Source organism: Lytechinus pictus, chromosome 19 (assembly GCF_037042905.1).
Source record: "Lytechinus pictus isolate F3 Inbred chromosome 19, Lp3.0, whole genome shotgun sequence".
NCBI lineage: Eukaryota > Metazoa > Echinodermata > Echinoidea > Temnopleuroida > Toxopneustidae > Lytechinus > Lytechinus pictus.
Genome location: NC_087263.1, coordinates 8,536,309 through 8,563,178, shown reverse-complemented (window position 1 = coordinate 8,563,178; position 26,870 = coordinate 8,536,309). Strand labels below are relative to the sequence as shown.

General features: G+C 35.5%; 1 protein-coding gene across 1 annotated transcript in view; it reads right to left on the bottom strand.

Moving 5' to 3' along the window:
- The window catches only part of LOC129283187 (calcium-activated chloride channel regulator 4A-like), a 59,230-nt gene that overhangs the window by 13,736 nt on the left and 18,624 nt on the right, over positions 1-26,870 (bottom strand). The window contains exons 2-8 of the mRNA XM_054919022.2: positions 15,296-15,554; positions 13,732-13,858; positions 9,552-9,706; positions 8,946-9,059; positions 7,786-7,956; positions 1,392-1,569; positions 190-311 (exon numbers count right to left, since the gene is read on the bottom strand). Of these exons, the coding sequence (XP_054774997.2) occupies positions 190-311; positions 1,392-1,569; positions 7,786-7,956; positions 8,946-9,059; positions 9,552-9,706; positions 13,732-13,858; positions 15,296-15,554 (1,126 nt within the window). The remainder of the gene's footprint in view (positions 1-189; positions 312-1,391; positions 1,570-7,785; positions 7,957-8,945; positions 9,060-9,551; positions 9,707-13,731; positions 13,859-15,295; positions 15,555-26,870) is intronic.

Here is a 26,870-nt window from a genome sequence, read left to right as displayed (position 1 = left end):
TATTAAGACTATGTGTAATGATCATAAAATTTTCCAATTAATTCTCCTTTCAAATTCATGTGGTATTGAAAAGACATGATATAAAGAGAATAATTAACCGATTGCCTACTGGAACCTGAAAATCCTTGCTTATAGCTTATGGGAATCACAGAATTCGGTAGTTAACAGGCTAATGATTTATAATTCTACCTCGTGTAAGACATCTTTAATGTAGGGATGAGCGTTCTGCTCCCCGTCCGTGATCACAATAAGAGTACTTCCGGCTGGGTCATTCTCGAATTCCCGGAGTTCTCGCACTGCCAATTCGACCCCTATTGATAATGAGGAAGGTAAAATATGACATGTTTAAAACTATACACCTTTACTCGCATTTAACGTGGTATATAGAGATTTGTTGCATTTACTTGATTGTTCTATTCCTTTGTTTATATATCCCCTTAAATTGACTTTCTGCCCCCCCAAAACGCCAATGAATTTCAATACATTTTGGGTAGGCGCGGATCCAGGATCCATCTGCCCTCCCCCCTTTTGAGAAGCAAAATAAAAATTTGTAATGTAAAAATGCCATTAAAACAGAAGTGTGCCCCCTATTTTGAAATTGAAGACCTTTTTTTTTTGCTTGTCAATTTTTTTTCGGGTACGAAATATCATTTGTTTGTGGTTGAAAATCTTTTTCTTTTTTGGGACTTGTCAAATTTTTCCCCCGAAAAATTAGCCCCCCCTTTTGTAAAATCCTGGATCCGCCCCTGATTTTGGGGGATGGTTATCAGAAGCTGACAACTATTAATAAACTTTCCCATCTAATTAAGTAATTCATTAGAGTCCGACGTAAATGGATCATTACTGATAAAAAAAAGCCGAAGCTTCTTATTTAGATTTGATCAGTGCCATAATGAGCCAGAATTTGAGGGGCCAAATCTGGCTTTTAAGCAAAAAATATATAAAAACGTTGCGAGTGAGCGAAGCGAGCGCCAGCGAGCAAAGGTATTTTTCTATATTTCTACAGACGAAAATTTAATTTTGTGATAGTTTATTTGGATTATTAAGATTCCAAGTATATTTACCATATATTTACCATAATATGGTACTAAGATTTATTGCAACAATTTCCCAATGTACCTAGAATTACGGAGAGATATTCAATGACCTTCATATAATGATAATGATAATAATAATAAATGGATGTATTAAGCGCTTTCTGCCCGAGGATACAAAGTGCTGCTATTATTACCGAGTACCCATTCACCTCACCTGGGTTGAGTGCAGCACATATGGGTAAATTTCTTAATGAAGGAAAACACGCCATGGCTGGAAATCGAACCCACGTCCTTCAGATTGAAAGATGATAGTCATAACCACTAGACCACGACGCCCCAGCAAATGTGCCTTACCTCTTCCGATGCTCGTTCTCCCACTCGCCGACCTCGGTAAGCTCCTCAACAACGACTCCCTCCTCTGTTGGGAATCGATCTCGACGATGCTGTGGAGCACGGTTGCGTACTCGTTGAAGGCGATGATGCCGAGACGGGCTCCAAGAGGAAGGATGTTCTCTATGATGTTAGCAGCAGCCTTCGTGGAGATGGGAATATTGTGGAGACAAATTTAGGGTGAGAATCATTATCATCAGTTCGTTTATTTCCCATTTCCAACATTTACAAAATATTTTGTTTCGTACATCTTGATATATAAAACAAAGAAAATTTATATTTACATTATAATCAAGATACAAAGAGGCTGTGAATGTAGAAGGCTGCCAAAAGGCGGACCTTGTAGAGCGCAGCCTTTTATAAAAATATCCGTATGAATAGCATACCCCACCCCCCCCCCCCCAAAAAAAAAAAAAAAAAAACCAATATGATGCAGGCTGACATCTTGAGTATATATCCAATTAAAAGTATATTTAAAGAAATAAACAGGAAACAGAAAATGAAAAAGAGCAATATTAAACGTCTCAATATTCCTCCTAAGGAATCTGTAGTAACTGCCAGAGTAGTCTGATAATAGTAATATAAATATGCAACACTTGCATAGCACTTAATGCAACGTTTCTAAGTGCTCATACAATTACCCCCAGATTTAGTCCGTCCGGCTACCCCGATCGGGCGCAGGATGCTCGAGCATTCCACGAATTCATTCCGACCGGGTACCTATTTACAACACCTGGGTGGAGAGTGGCTACTGCAGATGAACCCCTAGTAGTCTGGTCTGTTAGCGAAATTATGTGGACACGGTGGACAAAAGCGTGATTTTTTCTCCAGACCTTTGTTTATGTATAAGAATTAAGAATGGGGTATGCTCCAAAAAATCTGGCTGCAGGAACAGAAAAAATGGGTGAAAATATCAGAATTTATGAGTTTAGATTGGTCTGATATATAGACTAGCGCTAGTGCAAAACTCAATAGCAGTGCATTATTTTGAATTGGATTAGTTCTTGGATTCGGACCCGTTTTGAACAGATGTTCTGTTTGTCCCCGCATCTCAATGCACCAAATATCTGAATGCAGATGCTAACCAAGCCCAAGGGTGGCGGTGGAGGGGGTTGAATGTTGGTGTGTATGTACATATTTTGGTCTTGGGGTAAAGATGTGCAAAACACATTTTTTGCATGTGTTGGAAATGGTGTTGCCATGGTAACAGTGTATTATGGCAAAAATAAGGTAAAAATCTTGCAGTTAGAACTACTTCCTCTGTTTTTAACCGATTGTCATGAAATGTGGCACACACATTGGTCTTGAGGTGAGGATGTCTAAGACACATATTTGTGTGTCTTTCAGAAATCTTGTTGCCATGGTAACAACACATTATATGGTGAAAATTGGGAAAAAAACTTACAATTCAAACTGCTTCATCAGTTTTCTATCAATTCTCATGAAATTTGGCACACACATTGGTATTGAAGTAAAGATGTACAAGGCACTTTTTGTGTGTGTTTCAGAAATTGTGTTGCCATGGGAACAACATATCATATGGCAAAATTTAGGTAAAAAACTTGCAATTTGAACTACTTCATCAGTTTTGAACCAATTCTCGTGAAATTTGGCTCACACATTGGCCTTGTGGTAAAGATGTGCAAGAACCTTTTTTTTTTGCATTTGTCAGAGAGTGCATTGCCAGGGTAGCCACATATGATTGCCAGAAATGCAGGAAAACCCATTGTGGATCAAACTACTTCCCCTGTTTTTAGTCAGTGCTCATAAAAGTTGGAAGAAATATTCATCTTGGGGTAAAGATTCATATTAAGTTCTAAATGTCTTCTCTGCATTAAAATGTTCACGCCAGAGTGTGGGGGTACTAATCACCTTCATTAATATTTCTAGGTTTTGGGGGGAGGGGCGGGATTGGTCCTTAAAATCTGACATCGAAATAAAGAAGGTTAAAGGCGGTGGCCATTAAAAACATAAACATGATAAACACTCTTAAAATATGCATCCCCTCAAGGGCATAGGCTGGAGGTACACTGGGTGAATGTGAAACCTTCCGCTGAGGCAGAGGAGTTCCAACACTGGCAAGCAAAACAAAATGTGTACCCTTTCTACTTTCAACAGCTGATTTTCCAAACCTTAGTTCCACCTCCCCAAGATGTGCACCCCTCCCCATACCACTTTTAGTTCTACCTCCCCATGCTCAAACCAGTCTACCTACACCTTTGCCCCTCAGGTGTCTTTGCATTTTTAAAGCTAGACATTGCTCTTTTTTTTGGGGGGGGGGGAGGGTCTTTAGAAAATGACCTCATAAAAGTTAAAAGTTAAAGGATTATGACTAGGAACTGAACCACCCCCCCGAAAAAATAGGGGGCTGATATATTTTTGAGCAGAAAATGCCCCCCCCCCCTTAAAAGGTAAGAAGAGTCCTTTGCACTTCAGACCATTCATTTGAAGTTTAATGCATTCTCATTTGATAAAAAAAATGTTTACGGTACCCAATTAACCATTGTTTATTTATATTATCCTACTCAGTCTTTTGTTCATATTCATATTCCGTTCCTACTCTTTCTTTTTAACTTTCACACCACTCTTGATTTTGAGCTTCACCATACCATCTCCTTCTGTTTCATCTCTCTATCCAAGTATATTTTTTCGGACATATTTTAAAGTGTACCTTTAATCGTGCAACTAATTATAGAAATATAAATATATACAAAAATCTCTGCACTTGTTTTAGAAATTCACTTGCAAATCCATGGCTCAATAACATACCATATTAAAAATATACATATGTGCACAATAGATTTTAGCCTTATATTTTCTTTCATTTAATTTTCTTCAGTATATTTCTGTGATAGCCCCTGCTTTATATATCATACATCTCCCATTGTCAAAAAATAAATATTATGTTTCAGTAGCAAAATTGTTGGATGCAAACTCTGACTGTCATAAAAACAAATGCAAATAATTTTCCATTGGAGTAAAGACAAACTTATAAGGGATATGACTAGAATATAATTATATGTAGAGAAACTTTTATTTCTCTACATATAATTATATTCTAGTCATATCCCTTTCAGATGGTGGTAACTGCAGCAATGGGAAAACTCAGTGATATAATATAAAACTAAAAATTTTCACAGAGGATTTTCGGAAAATAACTACATCCATTTTTGTCAAGCAACAGTTATTCCATTCTGAATGCTGCAACCTTGTTAATATGAATTTGATGTACCTTTACCAAAATATAATATCATGACAGTCATTTCTTCAATTCTTTAAACTAGAAATTAAATATTGCTACTAGTATCGACAGAGTGTAGCCAAAATGGAGTTTAAAAGATTATGAAGAAAAAAAATAATAAATGTCATGGTATTATATTTCGGTGTCGGTGTAAGCATTCAAGATGGAATAATTTTTGCTAGATAATAATGAATTAAAATAGCAAAAAAATTTTACTTAGAAAGGGAGACAAAGAGGGGGGGGGGAAGAGAGGAAACAAAACAAGAAGGTATGGTAAAGCTCAAAAGTGCAAAGAGTGATGAAAGACAGTCAGAGTAGGAACTGAAATGAACAAAGACTGAGTAGAAGAAGATAAATAAAACATTGATTAATTGGACACCGGAAACAATTTTTTTTTTAAGCAGAATGTTTTAGGCTTTAAATTAATACGCTGAAGTGTAAAGGATTTTTCTCCCCCCCCCCCCTTTTTTGGGGGGTGGGGGGTTAAGTTCCTAGTCGTAATAATTTCCTTTTACTCTTTATGTGGCAATTTTCTAAAGCCCCCCCCCCCAAAAAAAAAAAATGGAAGGGGTGTTTTTTTTTAGAGTGTTTAAGTTCCTAATGGTCATGACCTTTAACATTCTGTATTTTTATGTTGTCAGTTTTTAAGGACCTTCTCCGCCCCCCCAAAAGAATCTATAAGTATTATTGAAGGTGATTAATACCCTGCGCTATTATATGACGTTATAAAGGGGTATCCAACCCAAATAAACACTTGTTTTAGAGGAAAATGAAAAATCAGACACGTTTATAGGTCAAAGTTTGAACAATATCGGACAAACCATAAGAAAGTTGTGAATATATAAAAGTTGTCAACATTGGTAATCACTATACCTATGAAGACTTTAAATTGACCGCATATGTGATGTCATAGTGATGTAAGGCAAGGACCAGGTCTCACGCGCGTAAAACATTCCCCATAGACTTGTGTGTTAAAATGGCCCTTAAGAAAAATTCATAAAAAATAAATGTGAAATTAGAGGGTCGAATGTTTACTACCTTAGGATAGGATATATATCTGACATTCCATATCTGACCAGAGAAGGGTATCGTAGCCAGCTCATTTTAAAAATAAATCGTCATTTATGAAGATAACTATGATGGGATCAAATTCATCAACTGAAACAGTAAAATAGCCCCAATTCTTCCGCCAGTCAAAAATTAGTTCCAAATCATTGATATATCTTCCCAATTTGGGCAAAGGAAGTTCAGTAGTTACCATTTCTAGAATCAGTGTTAGATTTTGAATCATATTCATACACTTTTGTCAATCAGCAATATCAAATTTAAAAAATTCGAATGGGTTGGGTCGAACGAATATCTTTTGCCCTCCTGATGTAATTAGGCTCATGGCACCACCACTCTTCCACGTACTGGAATAATTAATTGGCTAAAATCTTTTTTTTTTCAAAAGTTTTACTTCAAATTATATCTCGCTCATGAGGACATAAAACATTATACTACCGGGTTTATATTACAGCCCCAATGGAATAGGGATTTAGGAGAAAACCAAAAATCCTAATAATTAAGTACTAGTCTTATGGGAAAGTTGTCCTTGCGGCCTCACCCCTTGTCATAATTTACTTACCCAGTTGCCAATTTGAATTCTACATACTTGTAGCGTTAGGGATCTTAATTTTAAAGCAGCCATAACTTTATTTTGCTTGTCCGATTTCTTTCAAACTTTCACCATTCTTATTTTTCTCCTTTTCCATGCACACAACATTATGACCAAGGCTGGATTCCCTTTTACCACTGAATATGAATCTTTACACAAAATTAATATTTGTGTCAACTTTTATGAGCACAGCCTGAAAACTGAGAAGTAGATTGATCCACAATGAGTTTTCCCCATATTTCTGGCTATATGTGGCTACCCTGGCAATGCACTCTCTGACAAATGCACAAAAAAAAGATTCTTGCACATCTTTACCTCAAGGCCAATGTGTGAGCCATAATTATTTCATGAGAATTGGTTCAAAACAAAAAAACTGATGAAGTAGTTCAAATGCAAGGTTTTTACCTAAATTTTGCCATATGATATGTTGTTCCCATGGCAACACAATTTCTGAAACACACACAAAAAGTGCCTTGTACATCTTTACTTCAATACCAATGTGTGTGCCAAATTTCATGAGAATTGATAGAAAACTGATGAAGCAGTTTGAATTGTAAGTTTTTTTCCCAATTTTCACCAAATGATATGTTGTTACCATGGCAACAAGATTTCTGAAAGACACACAAATATGTGTCTTAGACATCTTCACCTCAAGACCAATGTGTGCGCCAATTTCATGAGAATCGGATGAAAACAGAGGAAGTAGTTCTAACTGCAAGATTTTTACCTTATTTTTGCCATAATACACTGTTACCATGGCAACACAATTTCCAACACATGCAAAAAATATGTATTGCACATCTTTACCCCAAGACCAAAATATGTACATACACACCAACATTCAACCCCCTCCACCGCCACCCTTGGGCTTGGTTAGCATCTGCATTCAGATATTTGGTGCATTGAGATGCGAGGACAAACAGAAGATCTGTTCAAAAAGGGTTTGAATTCAAGAACTAATCCAATTCAAAATAATGCACTGCTATTGAGTTTTGCACTAGCGCTAGTCTATATATCAGACCAATTTAAACTCATAAATTCTGACATTTTCACCCATTTTTTCACTGTTCCTGCAGCCAGATTTTTTGGAGCATACCCCATTTTTAATTCTTATACATAAACAAAGGTCTGGAGAAAAAATCATGCTTTTGTCCACCGTGTCCACAAGTAGTGCATTTTTGACGCTAACAGACCGGACTATAGCCAAAGGACACGAGTATCACTTTTTTGTTGTTGCAAACATTGACATGATGGCTGTTGACTGAACACAGCTCAGAGTGCCTAATGAATCGACTTTTTAATTTTCATTGTTGAACAGATAAAAAGACCACTGCACTTTTTAAAATGTAATGTTCGGTAATTTACATTATGGAATTTTTGTCAAAGCTTTTCATATAGGGTTTAACAAAAAATATCAAGATTTTGTAATCCATGGGTTGCCGAGATTCAATTATACCAACCTGTTGCAGAAGAACTAGCCTTTCTCCTCCCATACTACCAGATATATCCAGTACGAGAACAGTGGTAGTCTGAAGCTTCTGGCGTATTATGATAAATTCAGGGTCTGTGCTTGGAACGGGTCTAGGGTCGAGACTATCCGTGTCCTCGAAATCAGGATGGGCGCGCAATACCTGTAATAAAAAAGAAAGAAAGAAGAGGTGATTTTTTAAAATGAGTAGTAAGCACTGATGGCAATAGCATAATGAGCGAAACCGTTTTTGAGCAGGCCGGTCTTGGGGTATGGCATGTATGGCCGGGGCAAAATATATTTTAATATGCGATTGAAGCGAGCGAGCAAAAAAGAAAAAAAAAATACCTCTTTACACAAATCGTATTTCCTAACAGATATTGAAATTATATTCAGAAAAGAAAGTAGTACATCTCACGCCTTTTCTTTTACTTTTCTTTCTTTTCTCCCCTTTTTTTCTTAGTGGTGGAAGTTTTGGGAGTCCATGGCCAAGTCCCTCATCTTTAAGCCAGAGTTTAATAGTAGTATGATTCATATAATACACAGAAGCAAATTATCAATCATGTAAAACAATGGCGTCGGACGTACTACCATATGGCATAAAACATTGTCTAAAAGGTTTACCCCATAGTTAACTGGGGGTCATTTTGACCCCCTCCCCGTAAAATCTGTCATAAAAACTTTTTTCGTTTGCTTTTTTTTTCAACAAAATGGCATGTTATAGAATTCATGTCACCTCTAACATATGACGTCACAAAAATTAACACTTTCAAAATCCATAATCACCTTAATATGTGATGGTTTGAGTCAATCGAAATTTCAACTTCTGTACTCATTTATCTTATTTATTTAATTGATTGATTGATTTATTTATTCATTTTTTTTTCTTTACTTATTTATTTATCTATTTCTTTATTCATCCATCTATTCCTTTATTTATATATTCATTTGCGCATTTAATCATTCATTTCTTTATGTATTTATTTATCTATTTACTTAAGAAATTAACATATTCCTTTATTTATTCATTATTTTGTTTGTTCATTTATGAATCTATTTAGTTATCAATTCATTAATGTATTCACTTGTTTCTTACTTCATTTATTGTAATCATGAATATTGATTAATAATAATAATAGTCTTGAAGCTTACCTCCCATGCACTTCGCTGACCACATTTGTTGTTTTGTTCATTTGGTGCCATGGGATTATGTGCTACCGAATCAGGGACTCCGGGGCGAGTAGGATCATCGCAAAATTGTTCGTTCTGAGAAAAGAAAAGGATTTAAGTCGGTGGACTTTAATAGTAGAGCTATGTTTTGTCATAATAGGGTCGAAATTAACACTGTATAAATACATAGTACTAAAACTAAAATATAAACTAAATCAATTTAGAGAACTGAAAATGCATTAAGTCTTTACCACGCGATCTACATACTATTAATAAAGTGAAATTGATTTGATTTATTTTATCAATTAATCTCAAAATGTGTTGTTATGGTACACTTTCTATTAAGATATATAAAACTAGGACCACTGTTGTCTTATCTATCTTTTTAATATATACTTTTTTAAAGAATGTACATAATTTTTATGTTAAAATTAAATTCAATTTTAGTAACGAATAAATTAAGAACTAAACATTTCTATGAAGCAAAACAAATGACACATAATTCATTTACGACAGTCCTTTCAGTTCACTGCGTCTTTTCAAATTCCAACATGGTAAATTTTAGAGCATTGTAGAGGGGGCACTTACATTGGATAAGTATTGCTTATACATGATGGATGCGCTGTAGGTCTTGGCATTCATATCATCATAGAATCTACACACTGATGGGTCGGGCAAGAGATCACTGTTATAATCTTCGTCACTGTTGCATTCCTTTTGAGTATGCATGTTCCGTATTTCACCTGTGATGAATAGAATTGGGCTCGGTTAAGTTTATTTATTTATTTATTCATTTTTTTATTTATTTTTTATTCATTCATTTTTGTAATAAATTATTTATTTATCAAATTATTCATTTATTTCTTTCTTTTTTATTCATTCATTTTTGTAATAAATTATTTATTTATCAAATTATTCATTTATTTCTTTCTTTTTTATTCATTCATTTGTTTATTTAATTATTTATTCATTTATTTGTTTATCTATTTATTTGATAAGCGATGTCACGTGGAATAATTCTTAACATAAATATAGCAAAAATAAAAACATATACATGTATTACAGGCTATATTTAGTAGATTCACAATATATAATAAATTGTTCATTTACTTGCCTAAACGACAGGGGACCAGACTTGACTAGCATTCATGCTATTTTCTAGTTTCTATGATCCTTGTTTTTGTTGGGTATTTGTAACTAATTGGCTATAAACTTTTGAAATTGTTATTATTGCATCGGATAACAAATTCATTGATTCATAAATGGACATAAAACTGAATAAAACATATATTACATACTTGAATGTACCCGTATATAAAGAGTTACACTGTTAAAAAATTTATAAAAAATAAACGAAGTTCCTGCAGCAGAGTCTCGAGAACACCTGTAATCTTACCAGATTGCGTGATCTTATTGGTATTTGGTGAATGGAACCTTACAAATTTCCTTTAATAAAACACCCTTTTCCCCTTTTTAAACAGACCTGTTCTGTTAAATTGCAGAACAATTCTTGTTTTATGAATTTACAGAATGATTCTGTTATTGCTTTCTGCAAAATCTTCTTTTTATTTTCTGTAAAATCAGGGTTTTTTAACAGTGTAGTTCACTGGCGTAAATCCCGGGGGGGATGGGGGGGATATATCCCCCCCACTTTTCGAGGAGGGGGGGATGGCCTGTACAATCATCCCCCCCCCACTTTTTACGAAAGAAATTTAAAAAAATCACAAGAGATAATTGTTTTATTGGTGAAAATTCTTCCTAAAATACCGCTTAACAAATAAAACAATATTATTGAATCATAAAATGCAAATAAAGAGCCAGTTCACCATTTCCAAACGAAATACTTATGTCCTTATTATAACATTGAAGAGAAACCCCCGTTTCTTCCAATTCATCAATGTTGGGGTCTTTGGGAAGGGATTAAGATGGAATGTCAAAAATTTTTGAATGTAATCTCTAATAAAATCATTAAACCATCATGGGGTAAAAGATAATACTATTGGAGGGGTATTTGCCATATGGACATACAGTGGCGTAACTACGGGGGGGGGGGGGGCATGGGAGGCACATGCTCCCCCCATCGGCTGACAAAAAAACCCCGGGGAAATGGGGAAAAAGAGAAAAGAGGGAGAAAGGAAAAGAAACGTAGTGGGAAAGAAGAAAGTATTATTCATTATAATGTTATATCATATTATAATTATGTTATGTTACATTACATAAGAAACATTTTTATCATAACTTTATGAAACATAATTTGCCCAGGGCCTACGTCTTCATTGTTCCTGGTGCTCGCATTGTCTGTTCAACGAGATATATAATCCTGTTGTACTAAAACATCCCGTTTTCAAGTCAATATAAACCAAATATATTTCCTAGCACTTGAGTTATCATTGTTTTATGTAGTGACATAGGCCTATGCTTCTTTTACATAACTCAAAAAGTGATTGCCCCATGTTAAGGTCTTCGTATATATAAAAACATTTCCTGTCCGTGATTACGTTCGCATTAGTGGATTGGTGAGATATGTCTGCTCTTCATGAATTCCTAAAATCAGTCCTTAAAATGTCCCTTTTTCTGATCTGAATATCAAAAATTTTCAGCTCGCGCTTCGCACTCGCATCATTTGGTTAATGAAATACGTATGGTCCAAGTTAATTCCTACAAAGAAACCTTAGAATGCCCCACTTCAGGTCTGAATTATCTAACTTATCTAAATTTTCTGCTCACGCTTCACGCTCGCAATATTTGATTAGTGAGGTGCGTATGATAATCATGATTGCAATGACTACAAAAAGTGTTTCATGTGTTCAGATGTAATTCTAATAAAATCAGCAAGCGCTTGGCACTCGCATTAGATGACTATGGTGAGATATGCATACTCTTAATGGATTCCTAAAATATATTCCTTAAAATCTCGCTGTTTGCTGCATGGGGTCAAATTATACGAAAATTTCAGCTCGCGCTTCGCGCTCGCATTGTTTAGCGAGACAGATAACTATCATGATTACGCAAATTTGATTATAATGTCCCTTTTTAGGTGTGAATATAAAAAAATTCAGCTCGCGCTTCGCGCTCGCATTATTTGATCAGTGAGATACATATCCGTTCAATGACATTGTCCTTAAAATGTCTCTATTAGGTCAGAATAACTAGCAACTGAGCGCGCTTCGCACGCTCACTCAGTGATTCAAAAATTTTGCTGGTGCCCCCACAATACCGTGACCCACGGTACGCCATTGTGGACATATCAATTACAATTCCTTGCATATCTAAAAACATGAATGCAAAAAAAATGCCAAAATATTTCAGTCATCCCCCCCACCCCTCAACACGGATTTACGCCAGTGGTGTAGTTACAACTTCGTTTGGAGCATACATCGCCGAAACATTGTGACAGCTCGAGAACGAGGCTCCGGTATAGGCCTGTACGTTTGCAAATAAATACTGTATGTTCATTCCGACTTGCTGATTTTATCAAACCAACGCCACACCTGATAATGAATTAAATAAACTTCGGTTTGATTAGCGCGGTATTTTAACGATGTGATAAGTGCGCGATAACATGACTCGGACGCCGACGAAGGATACTCACCGTTATAAGACATGGGGCTGGACATGGGACTGTCAAAATTACAGTCATAATACGGTGAGTTCCGTCGTCAATTTGAAATAGTTTATGATTTGATCTATTGCTCTTTTTCACAGAAAAGTGAACCTTTTAAAATGGATTACTAAGGAAGCATGTTTGCTTGTAAGCAAGCATACACTAATTATTAATGCCTTACCAAACCTGAAAATATAAGTTTGAATCAAATGATGGTTTTTAGTCAAACTCAAACAGTTACTGTTTTTTGCATTCTCAATAGTTATGTATCTGCCCTTTGTGAAAAACATTCACATTTACATTTAAGAATGAATTTTACCCCCTACCAGTTTCTGTTTTTTTTTAAATCGCTCCTTCTGGAAATATTTGACACGCACCCCCACCCCATATTAGTTCCCTAATTCGTCATACCAATGACATGGTCATACTATAACCAGGGGAACTCGATCCAATAATCTAAACCAGGGGCGGATCCAGGATTTTCGAGAGGGGGGTACATTTTCCCGAGGGAAAATTTGACAAGCAAAAAAAAAGAAAGAAAAAAAAGTATTCACTTTTCAAAAGGGGGAGGGAGCACATTTTTGTTTTAACGGCATTTTTTAATTACAAATTTTAATTGTGCCTCTCAAAGGGGGGGGGGGGGGTGGGCCGGCTGTGCCCCCCCCCCCCCCTTGGATCCGTCAGTGATTTTAACTATATCTAAAATCTCTATTAAAATTAAAGGGTCAGATGGCTGTAACTGTTTTTTAAAGTCATATTTGAATGCTTTCTTTTCACATTAGCTAGAACATTGCTATTTCTGACTGAAAATATAGTACTAATAATATGACATATTAGCTGACTAAATATCTAATTGTTTTGTTCATGGAGTTATGGGCTCGTATTCTGAAGTCAGGTTTAACTTAGGCCATGGTCTAACTCTGTGCTAAAATTATGGGAAGCCAAACGTTTCAAAATTTTGTTTACAGTGAATGCTTCTTATGTTTACTGTGCTCTTTACTAATTATGACGACTGTCATACTTATCCTTTCCAGGCAGTTAATAATGTTTTTGGAGTCAAATGAGCTGATACATTGAACTGCCTTCTTATAGTTAAAAGCACAACTTAAAACCAGAGTTTCAATTAAACCGACTTCAGAACACGGGCCATGTAGTCCAACTTACCTGGAATTGATAGTACACATCTTGTTGCTTCAACTCTTTTGGCATCTACATCGTAGTAGAAGCTGTTATAGCGAGGATACTCGTCGAATAAGCCCCATCTGAAGTGACCCCATTCGTGTACTATCACCTATGAAAATAAGACAGACATGAGAGGTTACGAAAAAAAAGAGCATTTCATATTTAATCTGTAAATATATTTTATCTGTGCAGATCCTTGAAAGAAGTGGTCTGAATATGCAACTTAAACATGTTAAAGTCCCTGCACTGTAAAAACGTTGTTTAAAATTTTAAGCACGTTGTATAAGCCTGTCACTCTGACAACTACTGTTTAAACTTTTTAAACAGCTGTTTAAACTGTTTAAACAGCTGTTTAAACTTTTTAAACAAGTTGTTTGAAAAGTTTAAACAATTACAAAAAAGCTTAAACAACCTGTTGTTAGAGTGACACGCTTAAACAACGTGCTATTTTTTTACTGTGTGCATGGCACTGACTTGCCTGTGGACAGAACCTCCAATTAGCATTTATGCTAGTCTTGTGTCAAGGCCCACTGGTTAATAAAACTTTTTAACAGGGTCTGTGCCTGCAGACTAAGCGACTTTTACATTATTTCCAATGACGGAGTCGGTTTCGTTGGTGTAACTGTAAAAGCATGTTATTCAAGACGCCGAAACAAGGGCTGATTGTGGCGTTTATAAAATACTTCAAAGAAATACAAAATACTTTATGAGAATTATGAGAGAAGATACGAGTAACGATAATATTAGTGATGATAATGATAATAATAATAATGATGATGATGATAATAATAATAATAATGATAATAACAATAACAATACTAATAATACTAATACTAATAATAATAATAAATAGAATGATAATAATGATATTGATAATAATGATGATTTTTTTAAATGATAATAATGACGACAGTAATAATAATGGTTACATTTATTTCTTAGCACTTTACTTTATTTCATTATCAATACGAGATATCGATGGTAAAATTCGCCTTTTCTGATATTAAAGAAATCAAGGGCCGTACACAGTCGGGTCGGGGACTACTACGAAAATTTGCAAGAGAATACAGGCGAGAGAGCGAAGCAGTCGACATGATTTTGATGGTGTACTTGATTGTATTTTCAAAATGAGATTGAAGGATATGTTGTGTTGTACAATTTCCAGCGCTGATTAAATGGAACATTGGCATAAGAAAAATACATTTTGAAAATTTCTGAGGAGGGGGGGGGGGCTGATTTTTTTTCAGGTGAAGTAATTGAATCATTACCATCATCATCCATGTGGATTAAAAAAAAATGTTCAGAGTAAATAATTTAGGAATATCCTGTTTTAGAAATCTGTATACAGCCCACGATAAAGATGTATATTATTCGAGGAAAAAATAAATTCGAAATAATTCAACTCTTTTATTTTAATTTCAATCTATCAAGTCTAGGGAACTTTGCAGCTGCCTTATTATTGTGATGTAAATATTAAATGTTAACATACTACACTGCACCCCCCCCCCCGAATAACATTCCACATAAACAACATAATTTCACCTACCTTATTGGGCGTCCCATATATATTATGAAGAGCATTTGATCCTACTTTCCGGTTACTTATGTAACCGGGTGTCAAGCTGATGTATCTCCCGGGTAAACCGCACCCTGTGAACTTTTCGGTGTATGGAAAGTTTTCATTGGCTGGCGCTATTCTGATGTCACTGTTTTCGTATCTCTCCCACGTTGCCATGGCAACGTCTGTCCCGTTCATCCAAGATGGCGGAAGAAGAATCCGGACGGTTTTAAAATATGCTAGTGATCTAATGGTGAAATATACAAGGAATAGATATATAACATTAAAAAAATCTGTTTGATTTATTGTTTGTTTGTCTGCGTTTATTTCTGAGTTCAAAATAAGTCAATGCAAAATATGTTTACATAGACAATATACACATTAGACCGTAATATAAACTATTATATAGTCATTATACGTGTACATAATGAATACAAAATAACGATGAGCATATCACTTTATATTTCCAAAAAAAACCATGTAATTAAGAACGAAGGAGACCGCCATCGTGAGTGGTTAATCTTGAAATTGATGGCGGCCTAAAAAATGATTTTAACGATTAAGTCTGGTTTGGATTAAATCAGTCTATACGCAGTAAGAAAAAATCAACCAACATATTCAACTTTTGTATAAACTAATACTAGAATGAACTAAAGGTTGTTACGGGAGTTTAAAGAGGGTCTTGACATATAGTTTAAAAACTTTTAACCAATTAATATTAGAAAATGAATATTGTTGGTTTATCAGTTAAGATAGTAAACCGTGTTATATAAAGCGTTTTTTATTGAGTAATCTGCCGACGAACTGCAGTTACATTTGCTGTCTGTTAGAACAAAAAAAAAAAAACCAACAAAACACAATGGAATATGTTAGTATTGCTTGTTTTTGGGATATCACACACCACACAAAATAAGCATGATGAGAATAGACCAGTTCGTAGATCTTCATGGACAATTTTGGTCAAATGACCTTTCATTTCTTTCATTATGATAGGCAGATTTCAAAGCAAGATATTACCTAAGCTTGCCTTACATAGCAGGATGAAGAAATTGAATAGATCAGGTGACTAGAATAGCACACCAATGAACACTTTATGAAGGTACTTGTTGCATTCCTATACTTTGAATGCATATCATAGAATGTTGCACAATGTACTTGGCAAACTGTGAAATACCAGTCGTTCGTGGACGCATTGTTGCTTTTTGTGGATGTAAATGAAAACCAGTCAAAAGAATATATGAATAATCAAGACATCAAAGTTGGTGCTTATCTCATTAGATTTTAAACCACCATGTCACTTAAGTACAAATGACCTTCCTCTGATCATGCGTAGAATCTTTTGATCATGCGCAGAAAGGAACTACGAACTGGCTTATTGAAATGAATACCAATTTTATAAGCCCAATAAATCATATTTATGTCGAGTGTCGAGTTAAGAAAAAAAAAATCCTTTATGGCATGAATAAGATGAATTTGTGTTTCCTTTGTTTCCCCATCTCGTTATAAGTGACAAGATCTAAAAATGATCCCCCCACAGATTAATTACTAATTAAGTACTATCGATATACGTCACAGAAAGAATGTCTTGTGAAAAAAAGGTAGGCGTTCCGTATATTTTCTGAAGCACTTGAATCCTCTTGTACTATAAGCATATAAATCATTCTTTGTTAAGCACACACTTCGGATGTAGTTAAGTGTTGTAACTTGTAATACTTAAACATTTTCAAGTTAGAGTGAATGTTTCCATTTTGTTTATTTATATAACACTAGGATTATATTTGGTTTATTCGTAAACTCTTCTTTTTTTTAAAGTGCAGATTAAATACCTTTCATTTGTTGAGAGAATATTTGCTTTGAGATAAAACTGTGTATTGATCAACGATAATAGCGTTAATCATAATTTGCATATTCCAACATTCGCCAATGCGATAATGATTTAGGAACTCTTTAAGGTCCCCATTTTCCACGAGTCCCTTGTAAAATCGGCAAGTCTTGCGCAACTTTATACAAGCAGGCTGATGAAACATACACGTTGTCTTCGCATTCTTGTACGAATTACCCTAACGTTGTAAATATTTGTTCCGAATAAATTTATTTTTCCATCTGCACAAAGGATCGAAAAGGGACACTTTCTTAGCTACTGAATAAACAGTGGTGAGGGGAGTGTATATATACAGTCAGTAAGTACCGACAAATATTTGGAAACAATCATCCCGTAATTTATTTTACCAAAACCGTGGTGAAAAGCTGCCCCCATTATCGCGGACCTCCGCCATTCCATTTCCATATGATCTATTTTACACCAATTTTCTCTAAAACGTGTCAGATTCGTAATGTAGGTTAGATTTAGATTTAGATTTTATTTCCGTTCAACAATTTTATCAAAATATAATCAAAGTAACAATACATATTCAATTATAATCGATAATACAGACAAATCAATTAAATTTCGTAACAAATGTTGAATATAAATTAAACAAAACTACAATTTGTTGCAATAACCTTATCCGCATACATTCGTAATTCCGAAGCTTCGTTATTCCGAAGGTTCGGTTATTCCGAAGGTTCGTATTTCCGAAGGTTCGTAATTCCGAAGGTTCGTAATTCCGAAGGTTCGTTAATCCGAAAACGAAATAAGGTTCGTAATGCCGAAGGTTCGTTAGTCCGAAAACGAAATGAGGTTCGTAATTCCGAAGGTTCGTTAATCCGAAAACGAAATGAGGTTCGTAATTCCGAAGGTTCATTAGTCCGAAAACGAAATGATAAACGAACCTTATTTTGTTTTCGGACTAACGAACCTTCGGAATTACAAAGTGTAACCATTTTATCAATGAAAAGAAACAAGAAATGAACGGATGTTGGATTAATGAACAGAATTCTCATGCAACCATTATGAAGTGTCATGAAATCTCGTAAGTGTAAATCCCGAAGGGACAACAAGAACATATTTAGTTGTAAACTCCAAGTTTATATTTTGTTTAACTCTCAAAGTCTCATTAATTTCAAATGATTAACATTGTTCTCATCCTTTTTTTCTTCTCGCGATTCCATCAAGTTTGCGAAAGCTATACCGATCGTCTATAAACCATAGATCATTGCCACGAGTGCAATGGCAATGACTTTATGATGGCGATTGTACTATAGAATTCCCAGCCGGTATGTCATAGGTTGTAAGTTTGTCAACACAGCATATGTCATGTGCCCGACCCCCCCCCCCCCCTCCGTCTCCACCTCTTCCCCTTGCACGTGTGAGAATGTAAATCAATTCAAGGAGGACGTGTAGAATGTTTTTGGTCTACCAGTCCTCCGTCTCAGCCATGTCAACCAGGGAATTTCCCGTATTTCTCCTTTGAATGGAACCCATACTCTTGCGTAGAAAAGGGAGAAAGGGGACCCTGGACCCCCCCCCCAAAAAAAAAAAAAAAAAAAAAAAAAAAAAAAGACTTTCCAATACTGCCAAGACGGTCATTCAACCATCCTTGCCTGACTCTTTAACCGTTGCTCTGGCGTGTGACTGAAACTCCAGACCAAGTGAAAGTTATCTGACTTCCGAATTCCACATCATTTTGTTTATTACGTCGGAATGTAACCTGCAAATGATAATGACATTTCGTGGTTTGTATCTTTATCTAACCATGGACCTATTACGAAATAGGTCCATGATCTAACCGCGTATATCAACCAATGCCCAGTCACATCAGCAAATCCGACATCAGATCGACCAGGGCCCTGTTTTACAAAGAGTTACGATTGTACGGCGATCAACCACAAATATGGAAAGCCAGTAACGTCAAAATCTAAAATGCATTTTTGTTCTAAATATTTTCTAGATTTGATGTATAATCATACTTTCATTGCTTTCTCCTCTTTGTTTACAAAGGACTTCATGCAAATTTTCTGGAGAAAAACTCATGCCATGTTTAACTTCCAAATAGTTTAAGATGATCAGATCAATCGTAAGTCTTTGTGAGACGGGGCCCAGATCTATTTACGTTATTTCCAATGACAAACCATCGGTCGGATTGGAGTCGGTTTCTTTAGTGTGAATGTGGTATGGTAGTAGAAACCCAACCATTGCGGATGCCAGAGGATACCTTCTTCAGGATATCTTCTTTTTTATTCACAAGTTCTTTTTATTCATAAAGTTTATGATTTGAATAGTTATTGATAATGGACTAATCACTCTGAATTGAAAAACTTCTTTTTTTTTTATGCTAGGTCTTTAACATACAGTACATAATTTCCCAAAATAGACTTGATGGCCAATTAATCAAATACACATACTTAAATGGAATGAATGACAGTTGATTTCGATTTCATTTTCAGATAATATCCGGTCCCGTCGTTTGGTCGTTTCCGTTTCGATCTTAAACTATGGTATACTCATGAACTAAACAATTGATCTATATATATATTAAAAAATCCTTCAAAATCTCAAGCATTGCCTACTTCTCATTTGACTAAAGATTACCATAAGCTTACTTACACGCTACTTCTTTAATAGCATTCTCAAAATAGAACTGCGAAAGCGTCGGTGAAAATTAAATGTTTATTTAATAAAAACACGTATCCATTGTATCCCTCTTTATTCTAAAGGCGTCGAATAAACCGAACTACGCCTCGGCGGGGAATGTTGGAGAAAAGAAACAAAGAAATTCCTATAATGTAACACTTTCGCAATTATACATACAACAATAGCATGCGACAATTCAGCGAAAATAAAATCAATATAGCTTGTCACGGTCTATTGCTCAATTATTCCATCTCAATGAAATAAAAATGATCAACAATTGCCGGTATTTCAATTTCGAATATAATGCTCATTTCAGTAATAACCGTTTTGTCATGTTTGTTTATCTTTTATACAATCATGTTTATTTTAAAAGTAAATAATGCCCTTTCAAATTAACAATAATCTCATTCTTTAATTTGAATACAAATGCTGCAATGAAACATTTATCATACCTCACCAGCTTTTCAATTCCAGTATAAATGTCATTTTGGCAGTTCAGTCAACAAATTTTCTCTCCACAGTAGATTGATTTCAGTAAATTAATGCGTCCAAACATAATTCAAGTTTTCAATAGATGTATATTGTATAACAATAGTGTTATTTCAATGAATAAATTATATAATCGTCTCTCGCCGGCTTTATAATTTTCAATTGATGGAATAGAATCGGTATACATAACAAGGTCTTGGTATGATTGGCATGAAAGTAAATGTTGTGAAGGTTTCCCATTTTGGTTAATCACGAGATTTTTTTTTACCAGGAAATATTATGCCCAATTTCGAAAAGATATGAATGCGATAATGTTTATGTGAAATTATTATTTATTTTATGTCACACTCTCATTTCTTAGTAGTCCATTTAACTTTACGGAGTAAATCATTACAGTTAAATCTTACCACTACTAATAATAAAATAACGGTCTTCGAAATCCCCCCTTTTTTACCCTTAATATTTTTTCACTACTTAAAAAAGCATAGGCTGGGGCGATCATCCCCTGCCCCCCCCCCCTGTAGCGCTGTCCCTGATTGCAATACATCGACTTTGTTTCGAACCCAGATTTGACGATTGCTATACCACAGAACCACATCACATATTCTAGGCCTAACTATTCATCACACCCTTTAAGATGAGACTACCCTTAATATAAACATCATGTTTCCCAAGTGCACTTGCCCACTCTCGGAGCCAATTTAGCTGATTGCTTACGGGAAGGCGATCCCATGGCTGACAATTCTAACTGTGTAGTTCCGTATATCATACCTAACTACCCGCCACTGCTAATTATTTTGCACCTGCTAATATTACGGCCGAGACAGGATAGTGCCTCACTGATAGGTGGGTTGGGTTGCCCCCCCCCCAACTCTCGAAAATGGGAAGAGGAAAGGGGTACAATATCATTAATCATTAATACACATGTTTATGAAATCAAATTCTGTTGCAAATTTGGGATTAAAAAAAAAGTTTACATTTTTCTTGCTCGCTTTGCTCGCACGCGACTATAAACTATTTAAAAAAATGTTTTGTGGACCATGTTATGCCCTAAAAATGTGTTGACTCGTTATACGTCATTGGTTGTCTCCCCCCCCCCCCGCGTCCCCTCATCACTTATATTCTACTTTAATCCACTACTAATTACCGAAAAAAGGTAACTATCATCTTTACGTGTACAGTTCCATGGGCATGTGGTATCGTAGTATACCCTTATAAAAAGGTGCGTGATTTGAATTAAATGACCGTGATAATTCTTGATCTACATAATTACGAAAAAGGAAATAATTAATTAATTTCAATAATTAGGCCCTACTTGCCAGCTAGAAACACGTGTGAAAGATACATGGAGAGGACTGTTCCGGCAATGCACCATGTCCGTGTAAAGAACTTTGCCCACGCTCAAGACACAACACACTCCCACACCTGCCCCCCACACACACATACACAAATATTTTCTTTTTGTGCCTCATGACTTGTGATAGAGGAGACTTTAATTAGACCAACTTTCAAAGTCATTGTATGATTTGACATCATCTTTTAATTTTGAACTCTCGTTTTATCTCGTTTTATAAATTTTTGATTACCATTTCTTTTTGAAAATGTTTCCCAAATCCCGATAAAACCACCTGACCATATCACTAATGAGATGTGAAAAACACTTGATAGCCAGAAAAAAACGTCTGGAAAGGTGGCAGTAAAGTTGGGATATATTTGGGTCACCGAAGCTGTAGGGCTATTTTGAGAAAGGCTTCTCGTTGTCATGTTTTATGCGTCATCAGAACCTACTCATTCGCGTTGGAAATGTGTCGAATAAAAATGCTAATATGAGATTAAAATTTCAAACTTACCCAAACGTTCCTTTATCATCCACCCCTCTTCGGTGTCTGCCTCCCTCTCTCTTGTTACCCCTCTCTCTCTCTCTTAATTATCTTAATCTGTTTCTATTTCCCCCCATCCCACATAGGCAAATCGCTTATACCTCTCTTTATTCACACCCCCCCCCCCCCCCTTGTAGCAACACTTTATGTGTAGGTTCTCTTCTGATAAAAAAATAAGAATAATAAAATGTTTTCATGGCGTCCCTGGCATAGCTGTGATAATTATGTTTCCGGAATATTCACTAGTATAATCAACTCCTTTGATGGAAACCGATTTTTTTTCTTCTCAGTCTACCGGGTCTTCTTCATTTTGCCGTCTCATTATTACATAATTACCCCGCTGGGAGATTTAACGAGATGATATCAAATATTATGACCTCAACTGCCCTTGCTTTGAATATAGCTTCGATCGTTTTTATCCGTGGAAGTTTTGTCATTTAGCCCCTCCTTACACCGCATATCACCCCTCCCCTATCATTCAAATGTTATACATGTATTGAAATATCGAAGCCCTTTGCTCGCTCTCCCGTTATTTCTCTAATAAAACTATATTTGTTCAAATGAGGTAAATTTTAAAGTGTCTATACATTTATATCTGATTTTGATGACATTTTCAATGATTACACTTTAAATACTTAGCGGGATTTAGGCAATATTTTTGAATTATTGGTAATAAGGTCAGTGAGTCAGTGTGTATGCGTATGCGTAAGAAATAATAAAATAAAGTTTGAAACTGACACATTATACAAAATAGGCCCATTTATTCATTTTTTGCGGGTGGAGTTGAACTTTCAAACTGTGAGGGTGTGACCAAATTTAAAGAATCACACTTGTCTAGAATCTCATCACTTAGTCCAAATTATGAAAATCAGCCAAAGCCAAAATAGTATTTGGAAAGTTGGTTTGTCTTCTAGATACAACGAGGCACCCAGTCGGCATGATTGTATACAAAATTATAAATTAAATTGTTCCTATCCGACCAGGATTGCAATCGCATTCGCAGCCTAGCTATCAAATGTTCAATTTCACGAGGGAAAAATCTGGGCAAATTTCCAACGCAGATTTAAAAATGAGATAATAAAGTGCTAAAAATAGAGAAATTATGATGTCACAAAATTAAACAAAATGATAATCCTTGAAACTGAAAATAAATGACTGTGGTGATGTTGGAAATATCAAATTGTTGAATTATAATTTTTTTATTAAATGAACTATATGTTTTTTTTTTTTGCTTCAATACTGTGCTTTATCCATGGACTTGGATTTATCCGGAAAAAGGAAAGATTCCCGCTCCTCTTTGAAATAGGACAAGTAAAAACGGTCGGAGTGAATGAGGACTTCTACAGTAATATGTTGCTGTGGTATTCGCAGGCATGGTCATGAAGGCGTTGAGATCGCAATGGTGTTTTATCCAATTAATAGAAAGCTGGAAGCTGGTAGCTGCATGAATAGCTAATGTTCAAAAGGGATGGATGCCTCAAGGGTCTTGGGCTAATATAATATTACAGGCATGTTCGCTTGAACATAAATATGGTGGAGGTACATGTACATACACCTCCAGTATATGAAGGAGAAGAAAAGAATACTGTGTACGTTTTATGATATCGCCCTACAGTATACGTAGATGGAGAACAAAGACAACGACCACCCTCGAGCCCCCCCCCCCCCCCCCCAATACAGCCCAAAATTTAAATTTGTGCTATTTGGAGATTATTGTTTGTATGAAGGGGCATCCAGGATTTTTCGAAAGGGGGGGGGCACATTTTCCCTAAGAAAAAATTGACAAGCAAGAAAAAAAAAGGGTTTCAACTAAAAATTAAGGGGGTTTCGTCCACACAAAAAATTGACAAGCAAAAAAGAAAGAAAGAAAAAAAAAGGTCTTCACTTTCGAAAGGGGGGACACACTTGTCTTTTAACTGCATTTTTACATTACAAATTTTAATTGTGCATCTTAAGGGGGCACGGGCCGGCTTTGCCCCCCCCCCTGTTTCCGCCAGTGTTTGTATGGTTTGTATTAAAGTTTTTGTTAAAAGGGTTATATTTTTTTCTTTGAAGTCCAAAATAGTAATCTTTCTCAAAAAGTGATTTAGAACATAACCGTATTTCTGTTGCCTTACTATATTATCGTAGCTCCATGCTCCGGGCTAAATTTAAATATTTTCTTTCAGCAAGCCAGATAGGTCATCACCTGATCGTGATGAATACTATCTGGCCAAGATTCTCACATGACTCATAATACATTAATGGATGGATACCAAATTACCCTAGGTCGTTTACTAGTAATGGAAACCTATTTCATTAGCGAAACCAATTTCGGCAAGCCCGCTAAATCAAACGGTAAACAGTAAACACACTACAATGTCCATTTATTGGTAACTTTGCTGGCAACGACGTGTGTCTGTCTGCCATTGTCTTATGTGAAAGATATCTAATTCTTATTCGTTAGTTTAATCTATCATAAATATGTATTTTACGAAAGCAAGAGGATAAGGGTCAAGTAGTACAACTTGAGAGTTTGAAAAGTACTGCTATACGAAATATTACAAGTATTACATCATTGTTCATATTGATCAAATGAACTGACCTATTATAATCATAGCCCCCCCCCCCTCCCCTATTTTTGTTTTCTTATTTAAAGTGCAGCGAACAATGTTATGAGTTTTGGCAATCATTTCTATCCATCATTTTTTCGGTAAAAAGATACCCGAATCGATAGTAAACAGATAAAATGATACTGAGAATTTCATCGAAAACGATAGTTTCTCGGAAACAAAATTGTATTAAATTAAGCACATTTCCGAAATAAAATCTATCAATTACAAAATTAGAGTCTGGTGTGGATTTCTTTCAAGAGATTCGAAAGAGGAAGGGGTGAGATTTTTATAATCCGTCTTAATCATGAAACCTAATTCGCTTCGCTGCTTGTACTTACACCCTAATTGCCATTAGTAATGCTGGCAGTTACTCATGTAAATAATACGTTACGGCTGTCTCTTTAAAACTTTTTTTCACAACTCTTACTCCGTAACTTGCTACCACCATGTATGATTATCTGATTATAGTGACTAGTACGTTGAATTGACCATTTTCTGTTACTGTTTTGTATTATGCTACTAACACCAAACACCATTAGCATTACTACTTCTACTACTACTACTGCTACTACTACTACTACTACTATTACTACTACTACTACTACTACTACTACTACTACTACTACTACTACTACTACTACTACTACTACTACTACTACTACTACTACTACTACTACTACTACTACTACCACTATTACTACTGCTGCTGCTGCTACTATACTACTACACACGAAAATATTGATGCAGAATTTTAAATGCTTTACAAAATGGTTATAGATTGAAATCAAAACTTTTATTGTCTGGAACAGACATATTTTCCGATTCATTTGTATATGAGATATATCTTGATTGTCATGTCGGCCCTATATTGCCTGAAGATATGTAATATGCATTACTGACATATGGGTGAATGGTGTCGGACCCCTACAACCCCGGGTGTGTGGTGTGATAGAAATACTTGAGAGGGCTAAGGGGCCCCCTTAAGGAATGAATGACAGTTATCATACCACATGACATGGATACATGCATGAGTCAGGTTCACTGACATACATGTGGTGGCATAAAGGCAATGTAGCCTAAATGAGAGGGATGAGGGTGCTGCCCCCTCCCAAAAATGACAATAGTAGTATTAATAAAACAATAAATGAATAGAGTGATAAATATATAAATATGCAAATACATGTAGATAACTACAAAAAAAGGAAAACGAAAAATAAACATATAGGTTTAGTAATTCAAAATAAATTTGAGAATGTCAATGAAATATACAATAAAATCTAAAAACAAAAAAAATAATAAATAAATGATTGAAATCAATGAATTAATATATAAATGAATAAGCGAATAAATAAATTAATTAATTAATCAAATTATTAAACAACTAGATAATACTTGATCTTTCCGATAAATGACGATACAACGACAGAAAAACAATGAATATGAGCGCCCAGCTTAGGCGGATACCGGCGCTATACAAGAACCTATCATCATCATCATCATCATCATCATGAATATAATGCGCTAAGTGCAACAGCTAAATGAACCGGTAAAAGTAAAAACTTCTATCTACCATTTTTATTTTTATTCAAATTAAACCCCACCCGCCCCCGCCTGAGACAACGGCAGTGTGTAAATAAGCATGGGCGATATTCAGTGTCAGATTCAATCAGCAACCTCATAAAATTACCTGAAGAGAGAAAGAAGATGTCTTGAATAGGCTAATTTCAGATTTGTCTCGCGACATGAGAGGTAATATTACTGTCCCCGTCCTCATGCGACCACCCCTAAACCACGCATGTGCCGACGCAGCTGGCCCCCAGTTATGTCATACTCAATTACCTATGTCATCAATTCGTTGCAACTATATTCAGCTTTATGATAACTTATTCATAGTAGTGATGTGGATTGTGACTATCATGTATCATGATTCCTAAAATATCATTATAATAAAAAATCGGGAATTCTTATAGAAAAATAAGTCATGTCTCCCCTCCCCCCATCGCCCTCCTTCACAATGTTCAGTCATTTCCGTTCAGTTTCTTGTCACAATCAGCAGGCCGCTGTTTGGCCGTATCCAATTTCTTTCA